Source organism: Harpia harpyja, chromosome 18 (assembly GCF_026419915.1).
Source record: "Harpia harpyja isolate bHarHar1 chromosome 18, bHarHar1 primary haplotype, whole genome shotgun sequence".
Classification (NCBI taxonomy): Eukaryota; Metazoa; Chordata; class Aves; order Accipitriformes; family Accipitridae; genus Harpia; species Harpia harpyja.
Window position 1 is genome coordinate 19,104,669 of NC_068957.1, and position 21,044 is coordinate 19,125,712.

The 21,044-nt window shown below is 50.4% G+C and overlaps 1 protein-coding gene across 1 annotated transcript in view; it reads left to right on the top strand.

The window, feature by feature from the left end:
• PCDH19 (protocadherin 19) overlaps window positions 1-21,044 on the top strand; it is a 59,644-nt gene that overhangs the window by 25,330 nt on the left and 13,270 nt on the right. Inside the window, 2 exon segments of the mRNA XM_052813759.1 lie at window positions 3,041-3,099; window positions 6,163-6,335. Coding sequence (XP_052669719.1) covers window positions 3,041-3,099; window positions 6,163-6,335 — 232 coding nt within the window.

Consider the following 21,044-nt stretch of genomic DNA (forward strand, 5'->3'; position numbering starts at 1 on the left):
CCATGAAAAATCTCATTTCTTTTTTATTTTTCTGTTTTGATCCCCTAGCCTGCATGGAGATAACCTTGACGGATAATCCCACGGCTGAGGAGAGGTCTCGTAAACTGCTGGGCTGCCTCGTGCACCGGCGGGAGCGTGCCGGTGCGGGCAGGGCAGGCAGCTCTCGCCGAGGGTGTAAACTCCCAGCCTCAGGAAGCAGATTTCCCAGATTTCCCATCCTTGTGGCTGTGTCACTCCCTTTTTTTTTTTTTTTTGGTCTGAAATCTGGAAGTAATTAGCATTAGTTGTGCTGCTTTTGGTGGCGTGGGGGATTCGAAGCCTGGGAACGGATGCTGTGACCGACCCCGCGGGAACGCGCTCGCTTGCGTGTGGACTTACAGGGTTGCATTAGTGACGCGGTGCAGAGCATCCCGAGCAGGGGGGACACGTGGACCAGGGAGTCCACACGGGAAGGACGTTACTCCAGTCCATCAAACGTAAATCATGGGGAATTTGCTCGTTGGTGAATGATTTCAGTTGAGCCAGGATTTGGTCTTCTTTTTTGGTCAGAAATCAATAGCAAAGCTCCCTGTGGTGTTGGTCAGAGGGGGATTTAGCGTCAGGTCTGTACCTGGGCTGCGGCAGGAGATGCGATGGCAGCACGTGTGGCATTTCTGCAGCCTGCGGTGGGGCTTTGGTGGCACTGGTCGAGTGTTCCCTGCGGATGGCCCTGGGTATCCCTTGGGCCCTGAAGCCTGGGCCATGCCGTGTCAGTGCTTTGAGTATTTTAAAGCTCTGTGATGTACCCGTATATATTGAAATTGGCTCTCTGGGTCCTCCCACCCGCCCGTTCCTCTCCTGCTTTTCCCAGGGCTGAGATGCGCACGTGTAGGGATGAAGCTGGTGGAGGCAGTGGTGGGTGCAGGGGGTCTCACGCTGCTGCTGGGCACAGCAGAGGGGCTGGGGACGCGGGGACAGAGCCAGCTGAGGCTCTGGGCTGTCTGGAGCTGTTCCCACGTCCACCAGCACAGGGTGACGGAGGGGGCTCCCCGCCGAGCAGGGATTGCTCCGAAACTGGCTCCGATCCCGGCTGCCCTCAGAGCCCATTTGCGGGGCTGGGATCTCCTGCGGGACTGCTGGGGAGGGACATGCCGTGGGGTGGCATCCCTCCTCCTGGGATGGCAGCACCAGGATTGATGGATAAACACAGGAGCAGGCATTTTCTGTGGCATTTAAAGTCTCGAGCGTCGTGTATTTTAAAAATACATGTGTCCGTTTCCTCCCGAGCTCTAACCATCAAAGTCGTCCTGCAGGACCGAGGATGCAGGAACTGCAGGGACGAGTAGTTTGTGCAGTAAATCTCCTGCGTGAGTCTCCAGCAGTAATTACTATGTGAAAGTAATAACCGAGCTGTGCTGAGTGCTAGGCCAACTCCCCCGGCTCGCAGCTCCTTGCATGTTTCTCTCTGGGAGGTTCCTGTTTGGTAAATTAGATATTGTGCTGTATTTCAGAAAAGGTCACACTTAACCAATGCTGCCGTTGCTTTATTATCTTGGCAGAGCAGTGTAACCTCTGCCGGGGTACGATTGGATTTCACATTCGGCTCTGCTGCAGCGGCCCCGCTCCCTGCATCCTGCCATTGTGATTACGTTAGCAGCAGACTCTGCTTTCCTTTATTTATTGAGACATTAAAGATGCATGCATTTATTTTTACCATGTTCATAATTGCCGTAAAAACAGGCCATAGTATCCCAGAGAGGCTCTTTGGGAAGGAGAGCGGCCACGAGGCTGGGCCGAGGAGGAGCTGCGGCAGGGAGGAGGCAGGACGGGGCTGTCCCCGCTCCTGTCCCGGGAGGATGCTGCCGTCAGCCCAGACCGAGGGGGGGAAGAGCAGAGTCTGCCCCTTCTGCCGCCCAGGGTGCCTGGCGGGGGCAAGGAGCGTCCCCCGGGCCAGGGGTGATGCTGGTGGGAGCCCAGGTGGGATCCCTGCAGATCTGGGGGCACTTTGGGTGGGTGGATGGATGGACTGGGGTGCCCGACTCATACAGAGACCCGTGTGCTCGTGGGGCCCCGGAGACCGGGAAGGATCCTGCCCAGGCCATGCAGATCCCAGCGTGTCCCACCACACGGCTTCCACGGTGACTCACCGCGCGTCTCCCACCACATCCCGCCGTGCAACCGCCGCTGCATCCCACCGAACAGCTCCCACCGTATCCCACCGTGCAGCTCCCGCACATCCCACCGTGCAACAGCCACTGCATCCCACCGAACAGCTCCTACCACCTACCACCGTGCATCGCCCACCGTGTCCCACCACGCAGCACCCACCACGTCCCACCCCACGGCTCCCACCATGACCTCTTCCCTACCGTCTGTGGTTCCTTACCGGCTGCAAGCACCAGAAATCCAGGGCTACGTAATCTGAGGTTAAAAGATGGTGTTTCAAGTGCAGAGCGAGTTAGTGGGTTTTGCTTGCAAATGACAAATCCATTGGCTTTTCTCCCCTGGTTTCACTCCCCTCCAACTTTTAAGCATATCACCCATTGTTTGCTTTTTTATTAATAACAGAGCCCACTGTCTCTGCAAATGAAATGATGTAAAACAAAGAAAAGTGCCCGCATTAAATTCTCCGGCAGGGGATTACCTTGCTGGCATTTACATATCTATGCAATAAATATTTTAACATGTTAATTATACACTAATAAGAAAAATACCTTTTGAACTTTCAGTCAAATTGACACACACAGAACTGAGTCCATCAGGGAATTAAAAGCAATTAGTTTTGTAACAGAGCGTAGTCACATTGTTTCTTCTCTGCAAATTGTTCTGTGGTCACCAGCCAGCCTTTTTTTTTGGTGAAAGCTGGTGGAAAGACCGACAGGGACCGGAGTTTTCTGTGCCCAGCTCCGTCCCCCTCGCTGGGGTCTGTCCCATGCCGGGATGCTCCTTCCCTGCCGTGGGGTTTGCTGCTGGCTTTTGTCCTGGCCCTGCAAACCTGGCTGTTCCCAGACATGGGGAAATCAGACTTGTAACCATCTCCCTTTTCTTTTCCTCCTTCCAGACTGAAAACTACTCCTTTGATTCCAACTACGTGAACAGCAGAGCTCATTTAATAAAAAGGTACGTAGGCTTGCTTGAAAACGCTTGGCTTTGGCCAGCCAAATCCTGATTATTTAATGTTCTTCCTTACTGTGTTATATACTATTTGCTTTTTTTAATATGCAAAACGTTTCAAGAGTAATCATTTGATTTTAAAAATAGTATTTAGTTCCTATTAAGTCCCATTGCTCTCGGTTTGCAATAAAGGAAAGTCTTTTTTTCTTCTCTTTGGCTCCTTCGCACCGGGAAGTTGCAGCGAATTAGGTGGAGTGCTGTTACCCTGACAACTTTCGAATTCATAGAGTTTATTCTATTTGAATGCACAGGAATAAAATGATAGATTTGGATGGTGAGATCTCCCTGCCATGTGAGGTGCAGGAAAAGGAAAAAAAAAATCTCGTTTGGGGGCAGATAATTGGGTTGGATACACGCTCTCTGTTTCAGTTCGAATGCTGAGGCAAAACAGCACTTTGCTAGGCTTTTTTCTTCCATGGGTAAAAAGGAAATCATCAGTTCAGTTGAAACCTGGTAATTACCCTTGGGGGAATATAACCCTTTGGGTAAAGTACTGGTATCCTCAGAGCTTAGCAGTGGTGAAGAAATGTCTCGGGGAGGTTAACGCCGGGCTTATCTGGTTGAACCCAGCTGGATTGTGTTAAACTAGAGGTGAGCATCGCCCCGTGGGGCAGGTGGCCAGGCTTGCCTCTGCCTCGCCGGCTATTTGCGAGGCAGGGAAAGGCACTGACACAGCACAATCAATACTCATCAGGAGGCCGCCACGTAAGGATGTGGGCGCAGGAGGTGGCCGGCAGCTCTTTGCCCACCTCCCCTCTTCTCCCCAGGGACCGGCCGAGGTGCGCGGCGAGCGAGCCGGAGCCGTGGCCGTGGCCGTGGCCGTGGCCGTGCCCGGTGGGGTTGTGCCCGGGGGCTCTGCAGAAGCCGTCGCGGTAGCAGGGGTGGAACAGAGAGCAGGAGCTGGCCCTGAACTGCTGAGATCTGATCTGAGCAGTAAAAATATCCAATTATCTGCCTGGCTGAGATCCCATTTGTTTACATCTTAAAAATATAAGGAGGAAGGGAGCTGCGAGCGCATTGTTTAAGCAGCTCGGGTTCAGCTAGCGAAGGGCAGGTGTATTTGCCTGCCTGGCTCGTGATGTTTAACAATGCTAATGCAATTGCGAGAGAGATGGCTTGCCTGCGCCACGCCGCTCCTCGCCAGAGAGTCTCCAGGCATACTGAAAAAAACCCCAATCTATTAATCTTTCCTCGTTCACACCTAAGATAAAGGGAAACAGTGCTCCCGCCTGCCGCAGCAGGGCTTACTCCGTGGTTGTATTGTTTGGGAAATGCTGCTGCTGCCGATTCCGTGAGACCTGCCCATCCTTTAGAGAAGTGTCAGCCGCGGAAACATGTCGTGTGGCTGCTGCATTACGGTCTGGTTCACTGCGGGGAAGATAAACGCGTTGTAACACGGGTTGCTTGCGCATTATGAACAGCAGCTCTGTGTAGGACAGCGTTTCCCCTCGCTTTCTACCTTTGTCTTGTATCTTAAGTACAACGGGTGCTGGGAACGCTGTGCAGACATCTAAGAACAAAAAATATTTTCTGTAACATACTGTGGCATCATTTTCATCCTTTGCCTTTATGAAGATGTTGTAGCTCTTCTATCTTTGGTGAGTGAATCTCCTCAAATCCAGCACTTTAATTAATCTATTTGTACTTTTCCTGTGTTGTCTGCCTGCCTCTCTCGCTCATCTACGCGCACACAAATGAATTGTAGATTTGTAGTGCTTTCTTAACTTAAAATTCTTTGATGTCGCCTGGAATCAAAGTCAGTGGCTTCAACAGGGACATCTTTATTTAAAAGGTAATGTTTGAAGGTTTACCAATTTATATGTATTTCAGAGCTCCCCCCTCGCGTGCTTTTGCAAAGCATCAGATGGTAGGTGGTCTGTTTGGTTTCCGTGGAGACGCAAAAGGGCTTTTCAAAGTAATGAAAATCTCCAGCTCTCTGGGGCTTTGAAGCCCAGGCCCCTTCTTCCACCGATGTTTCACACCAAATCAGCCAGCGAAAAAGTTTGGTGCCCTGGGTGCAGGCGGTTCCCCCCAGTGGGTGCAGACGCCCCATGCCAAGGCTGGGTGTCGAAGGAGGCACAGGGTGGGTGACCCCAGGGACGCCCCGATGGCCGTGCCACCCGGGGCAGGAGCATCTCAAGACTCAAGACATCCCTGCGGCTCACTGCGGCCGGGTGTCCTGGGGCATCACCCCTCACAGGGCATCGGGGAGCAGCAGAAGGATCCCCAGTGCAGCCAGAAATGAAACTCTTCTGTCCCTCCAGCCGAGGAGCTGGGTGCCGTGGGGCGATGCTCAGCCCTTGGGGGCAATTTGGGAGCAGCTCAGCCCTCAGGTCCCCCCCCAGCAGTGGCTGCGCTTGCAGGGGATGTCAGGGAGTTCGACTGCGTATCAGATCTCCTTAAAGCTGCGTGAAATTGGACCCAGAATCACCGGGTTATTTTTAAAAATAAGAATGGCATCGCCATCGTGAAAAGAAATTCCCGTTTCTAGGAAGACTTTTGTTTTCAAACTTTAAGCAATTAGGATTTGGCCTATAACCTGAAAAATGAGGGTTTAGTTCCTGTGTGACTTCAATGTGAGGTAATAGGACTTGAGAGAGCCTGGTTATAGAAACGGCTCATTTAACGTATATTTTTTAAATTTTATTTTCAAGTCCCGCTTCGCGCTCAGCTTCCAGAATACCCACAGCAGCCTGACCCGCAGCCTCACACCGCACCCATGGGCAGAAGCAGCCTGCAAGGCGCTGCAGGCTGGATGCTGTGTTTCGGGGTGCAGGGGTGCTGAGCAGGGGGTGCACCCCCCCCAGCCCCCTTTCCCAGCTCTCCGTGCTGGGGGAGAAGTCCCAACCCTGCGACCGGGTGCTGGGGACGGCAGGGGACCTTCCCGTCCCTGCGGGGCGCGAGGCCGAGCGGCGGCAGCCGTGCCGCGGCCGCGGGTCTCCCCGCGGTGCCGTGGGGTGGCGGGGCTGCCTTGTCCCACCCTGTAAGTCACGGCTCTGTCTCCCCCAGCAGCTCCACGTTCAAGGACTTGGAGGGGAACAGTCTGAAGGACAGCGGCCACGAGGAGAGCGACCAGACGGACAGCGAGCACGACGTGCAGCGGGGCCTCTACTGCGACACGGCCGTCAACGACGTGCTGAACACCAGCGTCCCCTCCATGGGGTCCCAGGGCCCCGAGCAAGGTGAGCCACCGCCACGCGCCTCGGGGGGCTGCCCACCACCCCCCCGACCCCCCCACGCCCCACGCGGTGCCTTTGGTGCTGCCTCGGCGGGCGCACGATGAGGATGCTTAGCGCTCGCCGGGGATAACGCTGTACGTCGTCAGAGTGCTGGCTAGATAGAAATTAATCTTCACGCCCCGCCTGTCAGGTAAGCAAGCAGTTGGGATTATCCTCTCTCTCACAGGCAGAAAACCCAAGGCCCCGAGCATCCGCCTGACAGCGGGCGAGCGGCGGAGTTGGGATTAGGGCCGGAATTACCCGTGCCGTGCCCGGGGCTGGTCCCTGCCGGCGCTCCTCTCCGGAGCGCGGACGGTGCGCCCTTCCCCACGCGCTCCGCTCGCCGTCTCTGGAGCTCGTACGCAGGCGCCGTCCGGGCAACTTTTCCAAAAGGTCAGCGGAGCGTGTAGGCAATTAGTCAGGCATCCCACGAGGGATTAGCTCAGGCCAGTGGGCGAAGGTTTGCATCTTTTCCCCCCGAATAGGCGGCAGGGTTTCAGCTCTTACGTGTCCCCACGTGCAGGGCTGAAGTCCTGACCGGTGTTAGCTAGAGGAAAGAAGTCAGAGGAGTTCAGCTGAGCCCAAGCCGTCGTTTGTACTTGGGCACGAGTGTCGCTTTTAATGTCTGACGGATGCAAACATCCTGTGCAAACATCCTGTCTTTTTCAATTAAGAAGCCTGAATGCGGTTTGGTGCTCCGGCGCAGGGGAGCCTCGGGGCGCTTGGCTATATCTTGAGATAAGCTGTAGCTGAGGCTCAACTGGAAGCCCCACTGCTAAAAGACTTAAGGATACGAAAACAAAATGCTGTGATTATGAACTGGTCTTCAGCTGTTTAATTCAATTCATGGTAAACATCATTAAAAGCCTTTGTTTTGCTGTCATAAAAGAGTCAAACGGGGGAGAGAGAGTTCTTGCCATCTGCGCCGCCGAATGTGTTTTTTTTCTGGAGAGAAGCTGATCGCTGTATTAATTCTCGATAGAGTCTGTTAAATGGCCATAGTTAACCCTGTAAGACTCCGCGAGTAGGGGAACGTGGAGGTCACCTACCCATTCCATGCTGCCAGCCACGCTAATTGGAGAGGGATGGCATCAGCAGCGATAATGTATTTCCAGACAACCCTACTGTGGCCAAAGATGAAAAAAATTAAACATTTATATAACTGTACAGTGGCAGTTTAATTCTCTGCGGACCGGCACCATGTCAGAGAATGCAGGCTGATAGCTATCATTTATTATTCTTCTATTACAAAGAAATGCTTTTTCATTTCGATCAGGAGAGGGTTTCCTAAGACGCGTTTGCAGGAAGGGATGACTGTAGGAGCAAAAATGTTCATAATTGATTCCCATCCTGTTGAATGGTCTGAGCAACATCTGTTAATTTTTTGTCACATTTCTTCGGCAAAAACAACAATCTCAATGGACTGCAGATAGGGTTTTACAGAGATTACATTTCTGATAAGTCTGCGTGCTGGTTCTGTTGTGCACCAGATAACAATGCAAATAAGTTAAAGAGGATGAGTTGGAGGCAGAGCTCGTCAGAGGACTCAGATGGATATAAATACGGTCCAATCCATTGTAACACGAACTCCTCATTGCATGTAAAATACCCCCCAAAAATCAGGAGTATTTCCAGAAAGCGACTTCCAAAGGCAACCTGTGTGTCTGGCTCCCAGTCCTGCGATGGCCAGGGGGTTGGTGCTCTTGGCTTTGGTTTATTTCTGGGAGGAAACCAGCATGCCAGTGCTGCATTGCCATGCAGCTGGACCTGCAGGCAGGCAGGCAGCTGTGCCGGGGGGGGCCAGCTCTCCTGTCCTGCGGGACCCACGGTGTCTCGTGGGGAGGAGCAGGGGAAACTCGCCTGCGAGGTTATCGGGGTGTTTGTGGAACAATGAAAGGACCAGCACAGGCAGGGATGTTAGCAGTTACTGTCACAGAAGCTGAAAAAAAGGTTAAAGAGAATATTTTCGGAGCTGATTTGTCAAGCAGGGACTGCAGAAAATAATCAGGATAATCAAGACGCTGAGATGATGGTGATAACAGCGGTTCCCGCATGATTGAAGTGATGGTTTTGGCATGGTAATTTTTACCCGATTTTGGGTCAGAGTGGCAGGGCGGGGAGGAAACACGACGAGTTCAGTGCCAAGGACGCACAGGACCCGTGGGCTGACCACCGCCCCGAGCACGCAGCCCGTGGCCGAAGGGCAGCCCGGCAGCTCGTGTCCCCGTGCTTTGCCTTCGCTCGCCATCCCTGCCCAAACTGCGTCTCACGTCATCCCAGAGAGATGCGCTGGGAGAGTCGTCGGAGTTTGCTCGTCAGTGCTAATGATCTGCCTGGGAGCCCGGCGAGGTGCTCCCACGGCCAGGCTCTGCTGGGCTTGGACCTCGGCTTGTAACACCACGAGCCCTTCGTGAGTGGCCAACTCTGACTTTGTCCAGATAATTCGGGAGTCTTTACCTGCTTGGTGGCTAAACCTGGACCTGCCGAGGCAAGACGCTGGTTGGCAGAAACCCTTGCGGCTCGGGGGTAGAGGACGATCCCTCTGTGGTGGCACCGGGAGGTTAGCGTGGACCTGTCTGGCCAAGCCTTTGCCTACTGAGATGCTGGATTTCCTGCAGAAAGAGGTAGGCGTGGGGTAGGCACGGATGGGTCCAACCTCCTTTAGTGTTCTTAAACCAGTGCTTGAGCCCGGTGCTGGTGGTGAGTACGTGGCCATGGGAGCACCAGGGACTTGCTGCAGATGCTCAGGTGGCCTCCGGGCCCTCTACCCCTTCACTGCCCCGGTACCACTCTTGGGTGGGAGCGACACCTGATGCCAGTCCCGCTGGCAGGAGCCCTTTCTCTTCCTTTGGAAATGACCTACATTTCCAGAAAAAAGGCAAACTAGTGTGAAGGGTGTTGAGCTTTAGTGGGCAGGAGCAGGTCATCAGAAATACCGCCTGGAGCTCAGCCACATGGCTTATTTTGGGAGTAGGACTTCTGCCCAGTCCCTCTTTACCTCAGGATCTTAATTATTGATTACAAATTCATCAGTTGAAAAGATTGCTTTAATTGCTCTAATATGTACCCAATTTGGAGTTCATTATCACCCAGAATTGTTTTCCTTCCCCTGCTAATTGATACCAAATGGGACGCTGAGAAAGGCGGGCACCGGCACCGCTCCACCTTTCCCGATTTAATTGTGTGTTTATTTGTGGAGGTGTTAAGCGCTGCTAGAAGTTTATACGCACTCCTTTCCTAACGGCGTCCTCAGCTGAACTTCCACGTGGATTGGTTTGAGAAAGGGAGGGTTCGAAGTGTCTGTTGGATCTCAGCGACGTTTTGGGTTGGCTGGAGAAGTCTGTTGGAAGATGGGGATAAATCCTGGGGTCCCCTTGGGTTTCCAGCAAGGAGGCGAACTGCGCGGTGGTGCCGGGTGGGAGACCCACCATCGGCATCGCCTCCGTGGGACAGCGGTGGGAGAGGCCGGCGGCTGCGGGAGCTTTGCCGTCGGGTTTGAAGCTTCTGACGCCTGTTCCTCCCAGCAACTTGGGGAAGTCTCAGCGTGAAATGTTTTCCAACACCGCAGAGCGTGGCGGTGCTTTTCCCAGGAAATGGCAGCATGGACCAGATGTTTCACAGGGTAATTGAAAATTCCATTTTATCAGAAAGCATTTGCTGTCAAAAAGTTTTATCTTTACTTCAACAAAGAGGTTGATTAGATCCCTCAGGACCTGAATTAGCATCTTTGAGGCTAGATACTCTGTTTTGTGATTCAGGTAGTTATTCCTCCCTTGGTTTTACTCATACTGGGACTTTTTTTTTTTTTTAAAATCTCTTTGCCCTCTTCCAAACGTAGTGTTTGTGCAGGTTTGTTTTGTTTTCTTTGTGTGAATGTATACAGGCACCTAGATCTGCTTAAATGTTTTCTATTACCTTTTTCACCTTGCCTTGAGCCAGAGCCATACTCGTACTCTGTAAGTCGTAGGAGCTCTTGCCAGCATAGAAATCATAGAATCATAGAATCATTTCGGTTGGAAAAGACCTTCAAGATCATCAGAAAGGAACTATTTCAAATATGTGTTTCTAATGTTAGAAGCAACAGATTTCACCTTATCTTAATTCCCAGTGCCGGCCAGTATTTTTACCATGAGTTATAGAAGGAAAATTGTTGGCCCAATGAAGCAGTGATTTGCTGTTTGAGATAGATAAAAATAGAATCCAAAAGAAACTATGAAAATAATAAACACACACTAATCATAAAAAAGCCAGTGTTAGAAATAGTCACCACAGCCATAAAATAGTGAAAAAGCTTTAAAATCAAAGTGAGAGGGTTTTTAGGCAATGTCAGTAATATGTCTCTACAGAGAATTGCTTCTAAAAGCATCACTTCCATTTTTCTGCTGCCAGATCAGCAGTAAAGGTTGGCGTGAAATGTCATCTGGAAAGACCTGATCCTGCATACATTTCCACATTTGAGTAACGTCACTCACATAGGTGGTTTAATTGTGTCTGAGTCTCATAAACTCCAGCAAGACAAAGGGCTCTTTGAATAGAAATGGGTTATATTTAAATGCTTACGTTAAGTCTTCTTTATACTACTGCACAATATAGAAATAGGCTTGGATGTGAAGGAGAGCCGGGCACATGATATTCACTGAAACTTTTCTTGCTGGTTGCATCCCAGATTATTCAGATACATCATCATTTAGGGGATCAGGTTTTATCTAGAATATTCCAATTGGTTCTTATGCTCATCTCCATAGTATCCGGGTGCATGTCAGTCGTGAATTGAGAACATGGCTAATGGTATTAACTGGAGGCAAACACAGGTATTAGAAACCGTTGATTTTTTAAGCTGATTTCCAGCAGTCGTTCCACCTGCAACTCCCTTTTACTCTGCAGAAAAGCCTTTCTGTAGAGTTGTATGTACATGAAGACCTAAGTGACACATTCTAGGGCTTTGGAGGCTGGGAATACAGCTGCATTTCTCTGGAAGTTTCTACAAATTAAGAAAAATACCTACTTTCTTGTATTTCTATCTGCAGCACAAGACATAAAGTATAACATTCATATGCGAGTGACAGCACATCCCTTAAGATGGATAAACGCTGTAAGCTTTCTTTACAGGGCAATGTCAATTATTACAGCTCTTCTGATTTCTGTATTATTGCATGGATCTCTCAGTAAAGCAGCCTCAGTGAGCTCAGTGGTGCTCCTGCAGTGGCCAGCCTGGAGGGAGCAGTCAGCTTCTCACAGTACTTTGAACTCCCAGAGAAGGATTTTTATTATGAGCGGGTAAGCTGGGCTTTGGGAAGAGGAGTTGATTGTCTTACGCTTCCTACGCTTTCAAATGATTACGTATTGAGCATCTAAGTCAGCTCGTGGGTGGCTGCGTGGTGGTTACCGATGCTTTTGTACACTCTCTCTCCATCCTCCCCAAGCGCCTGCTCCTGCTAACGTTGCCCAACCAGGCTCGCAGGGGGACGTAATATCTTTCATTAGACCAGTGCATGTAACTGGAAAAAAAGCTGTCAAGCACTCAGACTGACAAGTCTCTCTTCAGGATGACCCTTATTGTTGCCAGGTACGTGGTGCTTAGCTCCGTCTTCAGTGGGCGATCTGGACAGGCAGAGGTGGGCAGCGGGTCAGGCTGCCCCACTGAGGGGCTCAGCTTCCTTCACCGCCGCGGTGCGTCGCAGCGGAGCAGGGCAGCGGTCACTCCGGGAGGTTTAATCCACGCACAGACACCCTGGCTGGCACGGACAGATCCCTCGCCTTGCTTCTTCCTTAGGTTCGTAGCTCTGTAGCATTGAGCGCAGCTTGGAGAAGTCCTTGCTGGAAACTGGTGGTGGGGCAGGGGTGACACTGAAGTCATATCCACAGCAAGAAATGAACGCCAATCCCTTTCTGCAATAGCAGAACTAAATAACAAACAGATGTGTAACCTCCTTTGTTTGCAGAAGAAGCATTATCATATATCCCACATTCCTGGCACTCTTTCATCGGTTTTCAGGTTCCTTCCATCAAAGATAATTCTTGCAGTGTCTCCATCACTGAAGTTACTCAGTCCAGGGTCACAGGAGTTACAACCTTTAGATCCTCAAGTCCTTTCCATCTCAGCACAGAAAACACTCACCAGATGTGAACATTTTGGCGACTTCGAAAGGAAAATTAAAACTTGGATCTGTGCCCTGTTGTGTAGGTTTGTAATGGATGAATGATCAACCCAGAAAGTTGGAGGGTTTCTAGTGTTTTATTGTACTTTTTAATGAGATTTTGTCAAATTTAGTTATTGCTTACCCATATTTTTGCTGGGTGGCTGGAGAGCAATTTATAGGAGATGTGAACAAGTGATATTTCTGATTAGAGAGCTTCAGCTTCTATCTGTGCTTGGTTTTGTTAACTGCTCCTAACCTCCAGCCCAAGCAGAAGGTTCGCAGAGAAGATCTTTCTCAGGGTTCAGCTGAAGGACGGGGCGGTGCTAATCCTGGCTCTCCCGAAGCATCCTTTTCCAAAACCACTACACAATACTTGGGTTTTCAAATATTTCTAAGATAAATAAACAGTTCAGTCAAGATTGCAGCTTCCTTTTCCCTTATAAACAAGCCAAAAAAAGGCTCACGTGAACTTTTTTTTCCCCTTTGCCAGTAACCTCTAAGGAAACCATTAACACTTTCTGTCTCACAGCAGTTAAGACTAGCAAAATGGTCAAGGTAATGGCCATCATATTTAACAGTAGGGAAGGTATAGGAATAAAACCAAACCTTCTGCTAACGCAGCAAGCCAGCACTTCCTGATCTCCTCCTGTAATCAATCTACATCGTTAATGACTCTGAAAACAGACTGAACTGCTGGGGCTGGCACCGGGAAACTTGCATTACGAACTAACCATCTCTTATTAACCTTTTGGTGCTTCCTTCACAACACTAATTAGAGCCAAATAAAACTACTGTTTGTGAAACTCTTAAGTTAAAATACAATTTTCAGAGGAAATATGGTAAACTCCAAGGCTCCTGTTTGCTTGGCCTTTCTTTTTAATTATGATGGAGGATGGCTGTTACTTGTTTAACAGAGGCTTACATGATTAATGCCGCAATGTTACTGTAATTAAAACAGCAAAAAAAGATGTGATTGGAGCCCGCATAATTTACAGACATCTCGGCATTCTGGTGGCAGAGCAGCTCTAAGTGTTGCAAAGAGGAATCATAAAAATTTATTCTAATTAAAATTGCCAGATTGACTAAACAACAGGTGACTTATGTAACTTGAGCAACTTGCTCTTGGGGTGAGAAATCATCTGAAATCAGTGAATTATACAAAGCTGTCTATTATTCTACTAAATGGGAAAGTGTGTGCTTACCATGGCAACCTGCATCAATTTTGCAGCCGCTGGAAAATACAGGGCCCTTTATTAAAGGAATAATCACCGCAAACAGCGCGCTGACCTTCGGCTCTGCGGGCACGGGGTGCGTGGCACGGCGAGTTTGGGAGCAGCCTTCTGGGCACGGGCTGTATCGAAACATGCACCGGCGGCTCGGGGGTGATTCGGGTACGGCGCTGGACCGGCATCTCCGGATGGGGTGGTACAAGTTGGGTGCCTGGTTTCTTTCCCCTCAAAAAGCGGTGCAATTAACTTTGTAAGTGCACTAAAGATAAATCGTTCGGACCGCTCTTAATGACGCTTGCATGCCGCAGAGAGCTGTAGGGCAGGGAACTGCATCTCCCCTGGGTGCAGGGGAAGGAGCCCACCTGTCTCTGAAATATGGTGTATATGGGTGAGTGTCTAAACTGCTCCAGTTCCAGCAGATAACTGCTGAAGGGAGACATACCGCTGGGTTTGTATGTAGGTTGTTTTACTAAATGATCTATGTAATAATATATAAGTCAAAACTCGGTAATAATTGGCACCAAACAGCAAAGAGAACTTGCAGCTTTTATCCGTCTTAAGGGAAGGGCTGCCACTCAAAACTCAGGAGTGCTATATTTTATTTCTCATACAGCATACATGAATGTAAGAGAGTAGATCTTTTTAAATGGGTCACAGAATTATTAAGAAGTTTGGCAGCCTTTCCTCACGGTAGACATGCAGGTATGCAGCGGAGCGGGCTGGGCTGGGAAGCAGGAGCGCAGGGCTGTGCCAGGCTCTGGCTGGGTTTGTGTTGCCTTTGCTCAGCGATTTCCCTTTCCATCCTGCATTTAACCCCTGCGTCTGTTTGGAAAATAAGTTCTTTACAGCGAGTATATTATAGATATATGCTAGCCACAATGTGTATAATCACAGTAAGCATAATGTGGCCCTGTTTTTGCTGAGTATCTGTAATAGTAATGATCAGCTTCCGCGCTCTCAGCATTAGCTCTCTTAGTGTTTTTATTTTTCAGCAGAAACCCTTTTTTGTTCCATTTCCCTTATCGTATTTTCACCCTTTGTCAAGTGTGGAGAACGACTTGCTTTGTAACCAGCTTCATTAGCTACTGGCACGTTGTGTTTCATTACCGATACCCACAGCTGGCTGCGGGTGACAACACATGGCAGCGGGTGACCGGCGGTCACCACTGTGTCGCTTCACCTTCGGGCAGTGACAGTCACACTTGGGGCAGGGAAGTGGAATCAGGTGGAGCTGGGTTGGGCTCAAGGTCTGGGTATAGTAAATAGGAGGGCATCTGGATATGTGGAATGAGTAGCTGTAGTGAAAGCGGAGCTTTATCCTGAAGAAATCCTGGATTAACATCAGTCCCTGTAGGAAAAGGAGAAAATTGAACCACAAAAAAAAAAAAAAAAAAAGATGAAAAAAACCCTCTCTGAATTGAAGCAATAGGAAATGAAAATTGCTGAGATATACTGTCATGTGGGTAGTGGTGCTACCAACCTTGTGCTGCAGTAATTACCTCTATGCATGCAATTTGTGCTCGGCTACGACTGATTTCCCACATCATCCGGTGCCCAGGCTATATTCAATCAGTCCCAGCTGGAGAAAACTATCTTGGATCATTTGGTGAGATTTCACCACAGATGCTACCTTGCGTCTTACGGAATCACTCGAGAGCTGTATGCCACAAATCTCCCTGGCACACGGGTGGAGGTGTGGGGACGGTCACGGGAGGTTCCCTGCGGCGAGGGGGGGGCTGGCTGCGAGGCAGGGGGGTGCTGGGTCCTGCGGGATGCTGAGCGCCTGCGGCTGGTGGAGGTTAAAGGCGAGGAGCTTCTGGCCCTTCCTAAGGAGAAGACTTTGCTCCGCTGGGTGCGTGCTGGAGAGACTAGGTTTTGTGGTCATCTTTGCAGTGTTTTATGTGAAAAATGAAAGAGCGAAGAGTGTTGGTTGGAAATTTTTGCAAGAAGCCCAAGGAAGGTGGGTGTCCGCATTGCTTGCAAACCAAAATGGGTCGGGCACTGGATTTCCTCGGACTGCTTTGGAAATGTCGGCTTCATTAAAGAGATGAGGCAGGAGAGTAGCTGGTGCGAGTACAGCAGACGGCACGTTCTCCAGGCAGCTGGTTTAATAGGCGAACCGCTCCTGAGCCAGGCGAGGAGCCTCCGGATTCGCCCTGTGAGAGGAACGGCTTTCTCAATTCAACTAACTCCGCTTCTGGATTTGATACAGCTCAGTGAGAAGTTCTGAAGGGGCATCGCCGGTTGACTTCCATGTCCTGCATCTGTTCTGACAGGCGGTGCGTTTGCAGCCGCTTTCTGATTAGTTTTGGTCCCTCAGATGCATTGATTTACAGACCCTTCCTCTGCGATACAGCTTTTCTCGATGACAGTCATGAAGCACGTGATAACTCAGCAGCCTAAATTATTCAGGCAAATTCAATGTGTTTGGCTTGTTCCAAACTTTTGTTTCCTTTCAGTGGTGTCAGGAGAACAGGTAGCCGTGATGCTTGTACCCAACTCATTCATGTGCCGGGGAGACACAAAGAGCTCCAGTGTAACCCATGTTTTACCTCGTTCGTCATTTATTTCCACCTCCAGCCGTGCTTTTTCTGGGCACTTTTGTGCCTCATAAAAATGCTTATCTTGCATCTAGGGTTGCTCCCCTCTGGTGCGCTGCTGGGGTCTGGGAAGTCACTTCATCTTGCGGTGGTAATGGCCGTGTAAAATCCAAAGAAAATTCCGTATCTGTTCCACCCTTTAGCCACGTGTCCTTTTGTGGAATTATATTCACTCATGCAAATATTTTGACCTGTTAGTCATCACTGTAGGATCCAGGAACCTCATATTAAAGAAGACAAGTAATTAAAATGAACAATTCTACCTGCAATTCCCACATTGCCTGACCTCTGCTTTGTCAGTCTTCCTCCATTGTTATTGGGTAGATATGTCCAATTAATTCACTATAAAATCCATGCAAGCCCTTCACTGGGCAGACGTGCCTTGCAGGGACCACCGAGCTCTGGCTCATCAGTTGGAGAGGAGATGCTTGGTCAGTGCAAAAATGTCCCCTTGCTTTCTGCAAACTGTTCTGCATCAGGAGCTTCTGGGTATAGCTGAAGGCATTGGCTTGCACTCTCCAAACATGCGTCTGGAGATTTAGGACCTGACTCAGAGCCTGTTGAATCTGGCAGGACTCTTTCAGCTGAGACCATTGGGCTTGAAATAGGACCCAGGAGAGATGGCATCCTCGGGGGATGTGCTCTGAACTTTGCTTGAGACATCGGTCATCTAAGCCTGTGTTCAGAGGTGAACTCAGGGAGAAGAGATCTGCTGCTGAGCATCTCTCTAATTCAGTGAACAACGCAGAGCCGCTGCTGGCGGATGGAGGTTTGCCTTGGAAAATTCTAGCTGCAAATGAGACGCATGATTTTAGGAATTAGAATAATTACCCCCTGGAACAGGTTCCCAAGGGATGTGATATATTCTGTATCACTTAGAGTCTTTAAATCACATTTGCATGTTTTTCCTAAAAGCGTGCCTCGTCACTCAAAGTGAAGGGCTGTTCTTGAGAAGCACAGCGTGACAAAGCTGAGCATCCTGTGGTTTGCAAGGGAGTTGAGCAGGGAGTCACTGCGGTCCCGCGTGGATTCAGCTCTGCAGATCCCTGGAGGAGTGGGTTTTGGCACATCCTCGAGGAGAAGAACTCACGACTGTCCCCTTGGCCGGCGCTGGCTGCCGTGCAGGAATGTGCAGAATTGAGCAAGTAACCACACTGGGTATGATTCAGGAGTGACCCCCCCCAGCCAAAAATCTGCCTTCCCTTTCCAAACACACACAGTCCCTTCCTCGCTGAATCAGACGTCCCCAGGGGCTGAGCAATCCTGGCTGTATCAGTGTTTCCAGGACCTTCCCTCCCACCGCTCCCTAAATGAGGCGAGTGTTTTTGAAGACCTCATTTCCTGGCCTTTCCCTTTTATCTCTCCAAACAGCAAGTAAACGAGCAGCCCTTTGGTTTTTAGTTACTGCTTCTGCACCTGGTGAGCTATCAGAGGCTGTTGATGACGACTTTTCTCTTTTCCTTGCTCCTGCCTGCAGGATTTGGGGAGATAATTCATTTGGTCCTGGTGCTTTGTCAACTTTCAGCAGTTGTAATTGCCTAATGATCAGTGCTGATGCTGTTGTTAAGCCTGTTAAAACTTTGTCCTGCTGAACAGCCAGACTGTGGCTGTCTCATCATGTTGTGCCTTGCTGTGTCGACTGGGGCCGCCTTTGATGCTCCCTCCCCGGCCCCGGCTTCGGTTGCCGCTTCCCACCCCACCTCAGCTGCTGCCGGCGCCCACCAAGGGGGATGGATGCAGCAGGGTGCTCCCCACGCCGGGCAACTGTGCCTGGGGGTACGAATAACTAAAGAATAACCCCACGGGGAGCCAGGTGCTTTCCAGGATGAACCTCCTCTCGCCTGCCCCGGTGCCCGTGCTGGCCCTGAGAAGCCTGGTGCTGGGAGGTGAAGGTGGTCCATCGCCCCGAGCCCTGGCGGGTGGGCAAGAGGAGCTCTCTGGAGGAGGCTGTCACTGGTAGGGCATTGCTATTTAGCAACCTGCCTGCCATTTTTGCTCTTCCATCTCTTGGGTGCCTTTTCCACCTTCGTTATAATTTTTTTAGAGCTCTAATTGGCCGCATTTCGTGCTATCACCTTCTTCGCTGTGCATCTGAGGTGCCCAACTGGCTGGTGCCATCTCTCGAAGCCCCCGTCGCTCATCCTCTCCTCTTCCAAGGCTGTTTCTTACTTAATGACACACACTGAACATTAGTGCATTACCATCCCTTTTCCAAGAACAGTCTCCATCCACTCTTCTCTCGTCCCCCAGTGCCTCATCCAATTTAATTAATTATACTTAGTATATTACACATCCTGTCAAAGTTTTTCCTTTCCGAGGTTTAATGGTTTTTTAATTCTAATGCATGCTGCATGTGTAAGTGTTTTAGAAATGAGGCGAGTGTGCAGTGGCAAAGAGGCAGCATTACATCTGTGTGCCGCAGACAGCGAGGGTGGATCCCTGTAGACAGGCTCCAGCAGAATTACTGCAGGACCGCATTGCCTGCCTTCCCGTTGCATCCCCCTTCTTGTGCTCGGGGGGAAAATCAGGCTGATTCCCACCGCGGAGGGACACGTTTGGGTTAAACCTACCCGCTTATGGCGCATCTCGTGCTCCTGCTGCAGAAGCGAGTGCCCGGCCGGCGGCTCAGCCCCAGCACCGGCCGCGTCTTCTCGGCTGCTGCAGCCCTGTGGTGAACTCCAGTGTAATGAACTTGACTCTTCTCCTCACACTAACTCTCTGAAAGCACCAAATTACATCAGTCATTTCAGCCTTGCTCTGTCCCTTTGAAGAAAAGCTGCGTTGAGGATGCGGTGGGGACTAGACTAATCGGGTAACGCCGGCTGGGGCTGGTACCTATCGCTCTTTATTTCCCAGTGACAGTTAAAAGGTTTGGCCAGAAAAATGGTTCGGGAGGAATGACTTTGTGGGGTCTTATACTTACTAGCTTTGGGTATTTCCAGATAAAACCTGCTCAGACTAAGAGGGCTGTGGGTTGGTGGGGTTTTTTTCCTTGCCTGTCAGTGTTGCAAAATGCTTAGGTTTTGAAAATCCAGCTGGGCTCTGTCTGTCTGTCACACCATCACCGGGAGTAACGATGCCGTGGTGCAATTTAGCTGACAGCCCTGTGAACCGGGGCCAGGAGCCAACACAATCCAGCCTGACCTCGGGGCAGCGCTGCAGAAACGCGCCTCGGAGAAATCGGAAATCATCGGAGGCTGCGCAGGCAGAGGTTGGGCCAGAAGTCCGCCGTGCTCCAGCAGCCCTGGAGCAGCCCGCCTCGGGGAACAGGAGCCTCTTGCCCCCTGCGTTGGACCCCAGGGCGGCGTTCAGACCCACCACGTCGGACTCGGCATCGGTGCCCGGGCACCCACGGGTTGGCATCAGCGTGGCTGGAGCTGTGGAGCCGGCTGCTTTCCTTGCAGTACTTACACAGGTCACGGAAATACGGTTATTTTCTATTCCCATTGTTCAGCCATCTCCCCACCGCTCTTCAGTTTACAGCCCCAGACAAACTCAAGGGCTTGTTCTCCATCTCGCCCCCATGGCTGCAGGGCCGACGGGACAGGACGGGACAGGACAGGACAGGACGGGATGGGACGGGATGGGATGGGATGGGACCCCACCTGCATTGCTGGAAATTGAGCTTGTCCATGACTCTCAGGTAATATAATTTCCTTAGGCTTATAATGAGATTTTAGATTTGACTCTTGACCTTATAGTAATTTTATGTGTATATTTATACACTATGATCACTCTCTTAATTAATGAAGGTAAACTTAATTGCCAGAACGAAGTTTTGGCTGAATTAAATGGGCCAGATTCCCAGCCGGCTTTGTCAATGCTGTGATCTCTTCTGGTGGCCATGGGGCCAGCCTAACCCACGGCTGGTGTTTCCCTGGCATCGCTGTTATCCCTCCTCGGCATGGAGCTGGAGCCTCGTTTGAGGCCTCCGTGTAGATCCGTGGCCAGGGCAGAGAGGAAAGGGAGCGTCCTTGTGTTGCCGTGAGTCATGGTGCTGGATCAGACCACGGGTGCTGTTGGATGCTGGACAACGCAGAGCAGCTTTTGCAGAGCTCTCCTCATGGCCATCCCAGTTCCCTCTGGGATTTTCTGATGTATCTGCCACCTTAGGCCAGCATCTCATCGTGGGACAACCCTGTGCTTCACAGGAGAGGATCCACCAGCATGGAAAAGCCCCATGTTCATCCGAAAAAGAGTTAAAGTATAACACCACGGAGGGGATAACGCCAGGCTCCAGGGTGGAGGAGCGAGAGGTCAATGTCGTGATGAGAGTTGGCCAGCAACCTACGCTTTTGGTTTAAAAAAAAAAGGGGGGGAAAAATTCCCTAGCTATCTCTCGATGGTGGGGAACGCCCCATCGTGCTGGGAAGCCTTCCAGCTCCCTCCGCTCTTCAGAGCTGTGCACTTTTAGAAAGTACAAAGAGCTTCTCATAATGTTTTGCCTTGTGGGTACGTCTATGATTAATTCCGTGCAAGCATTACTGGTGCAATAACAATACTGGAGGTCCTAAAACTGAAAAAGGAAACACATTTGGCTCGTACTTCATACACAATCACTTACACTTAAGCTATTGATAGTTGATTGGGATCTGTAGACTGCTGGGCTGGTGCCACTGGGTTTCTGAGCGCGTTCAATGGCTGGAACAGACAGCGAGGCTGTAGGTTTTGGCAAGCTGTAGGTCTCATTAGTCAGGCTGACTG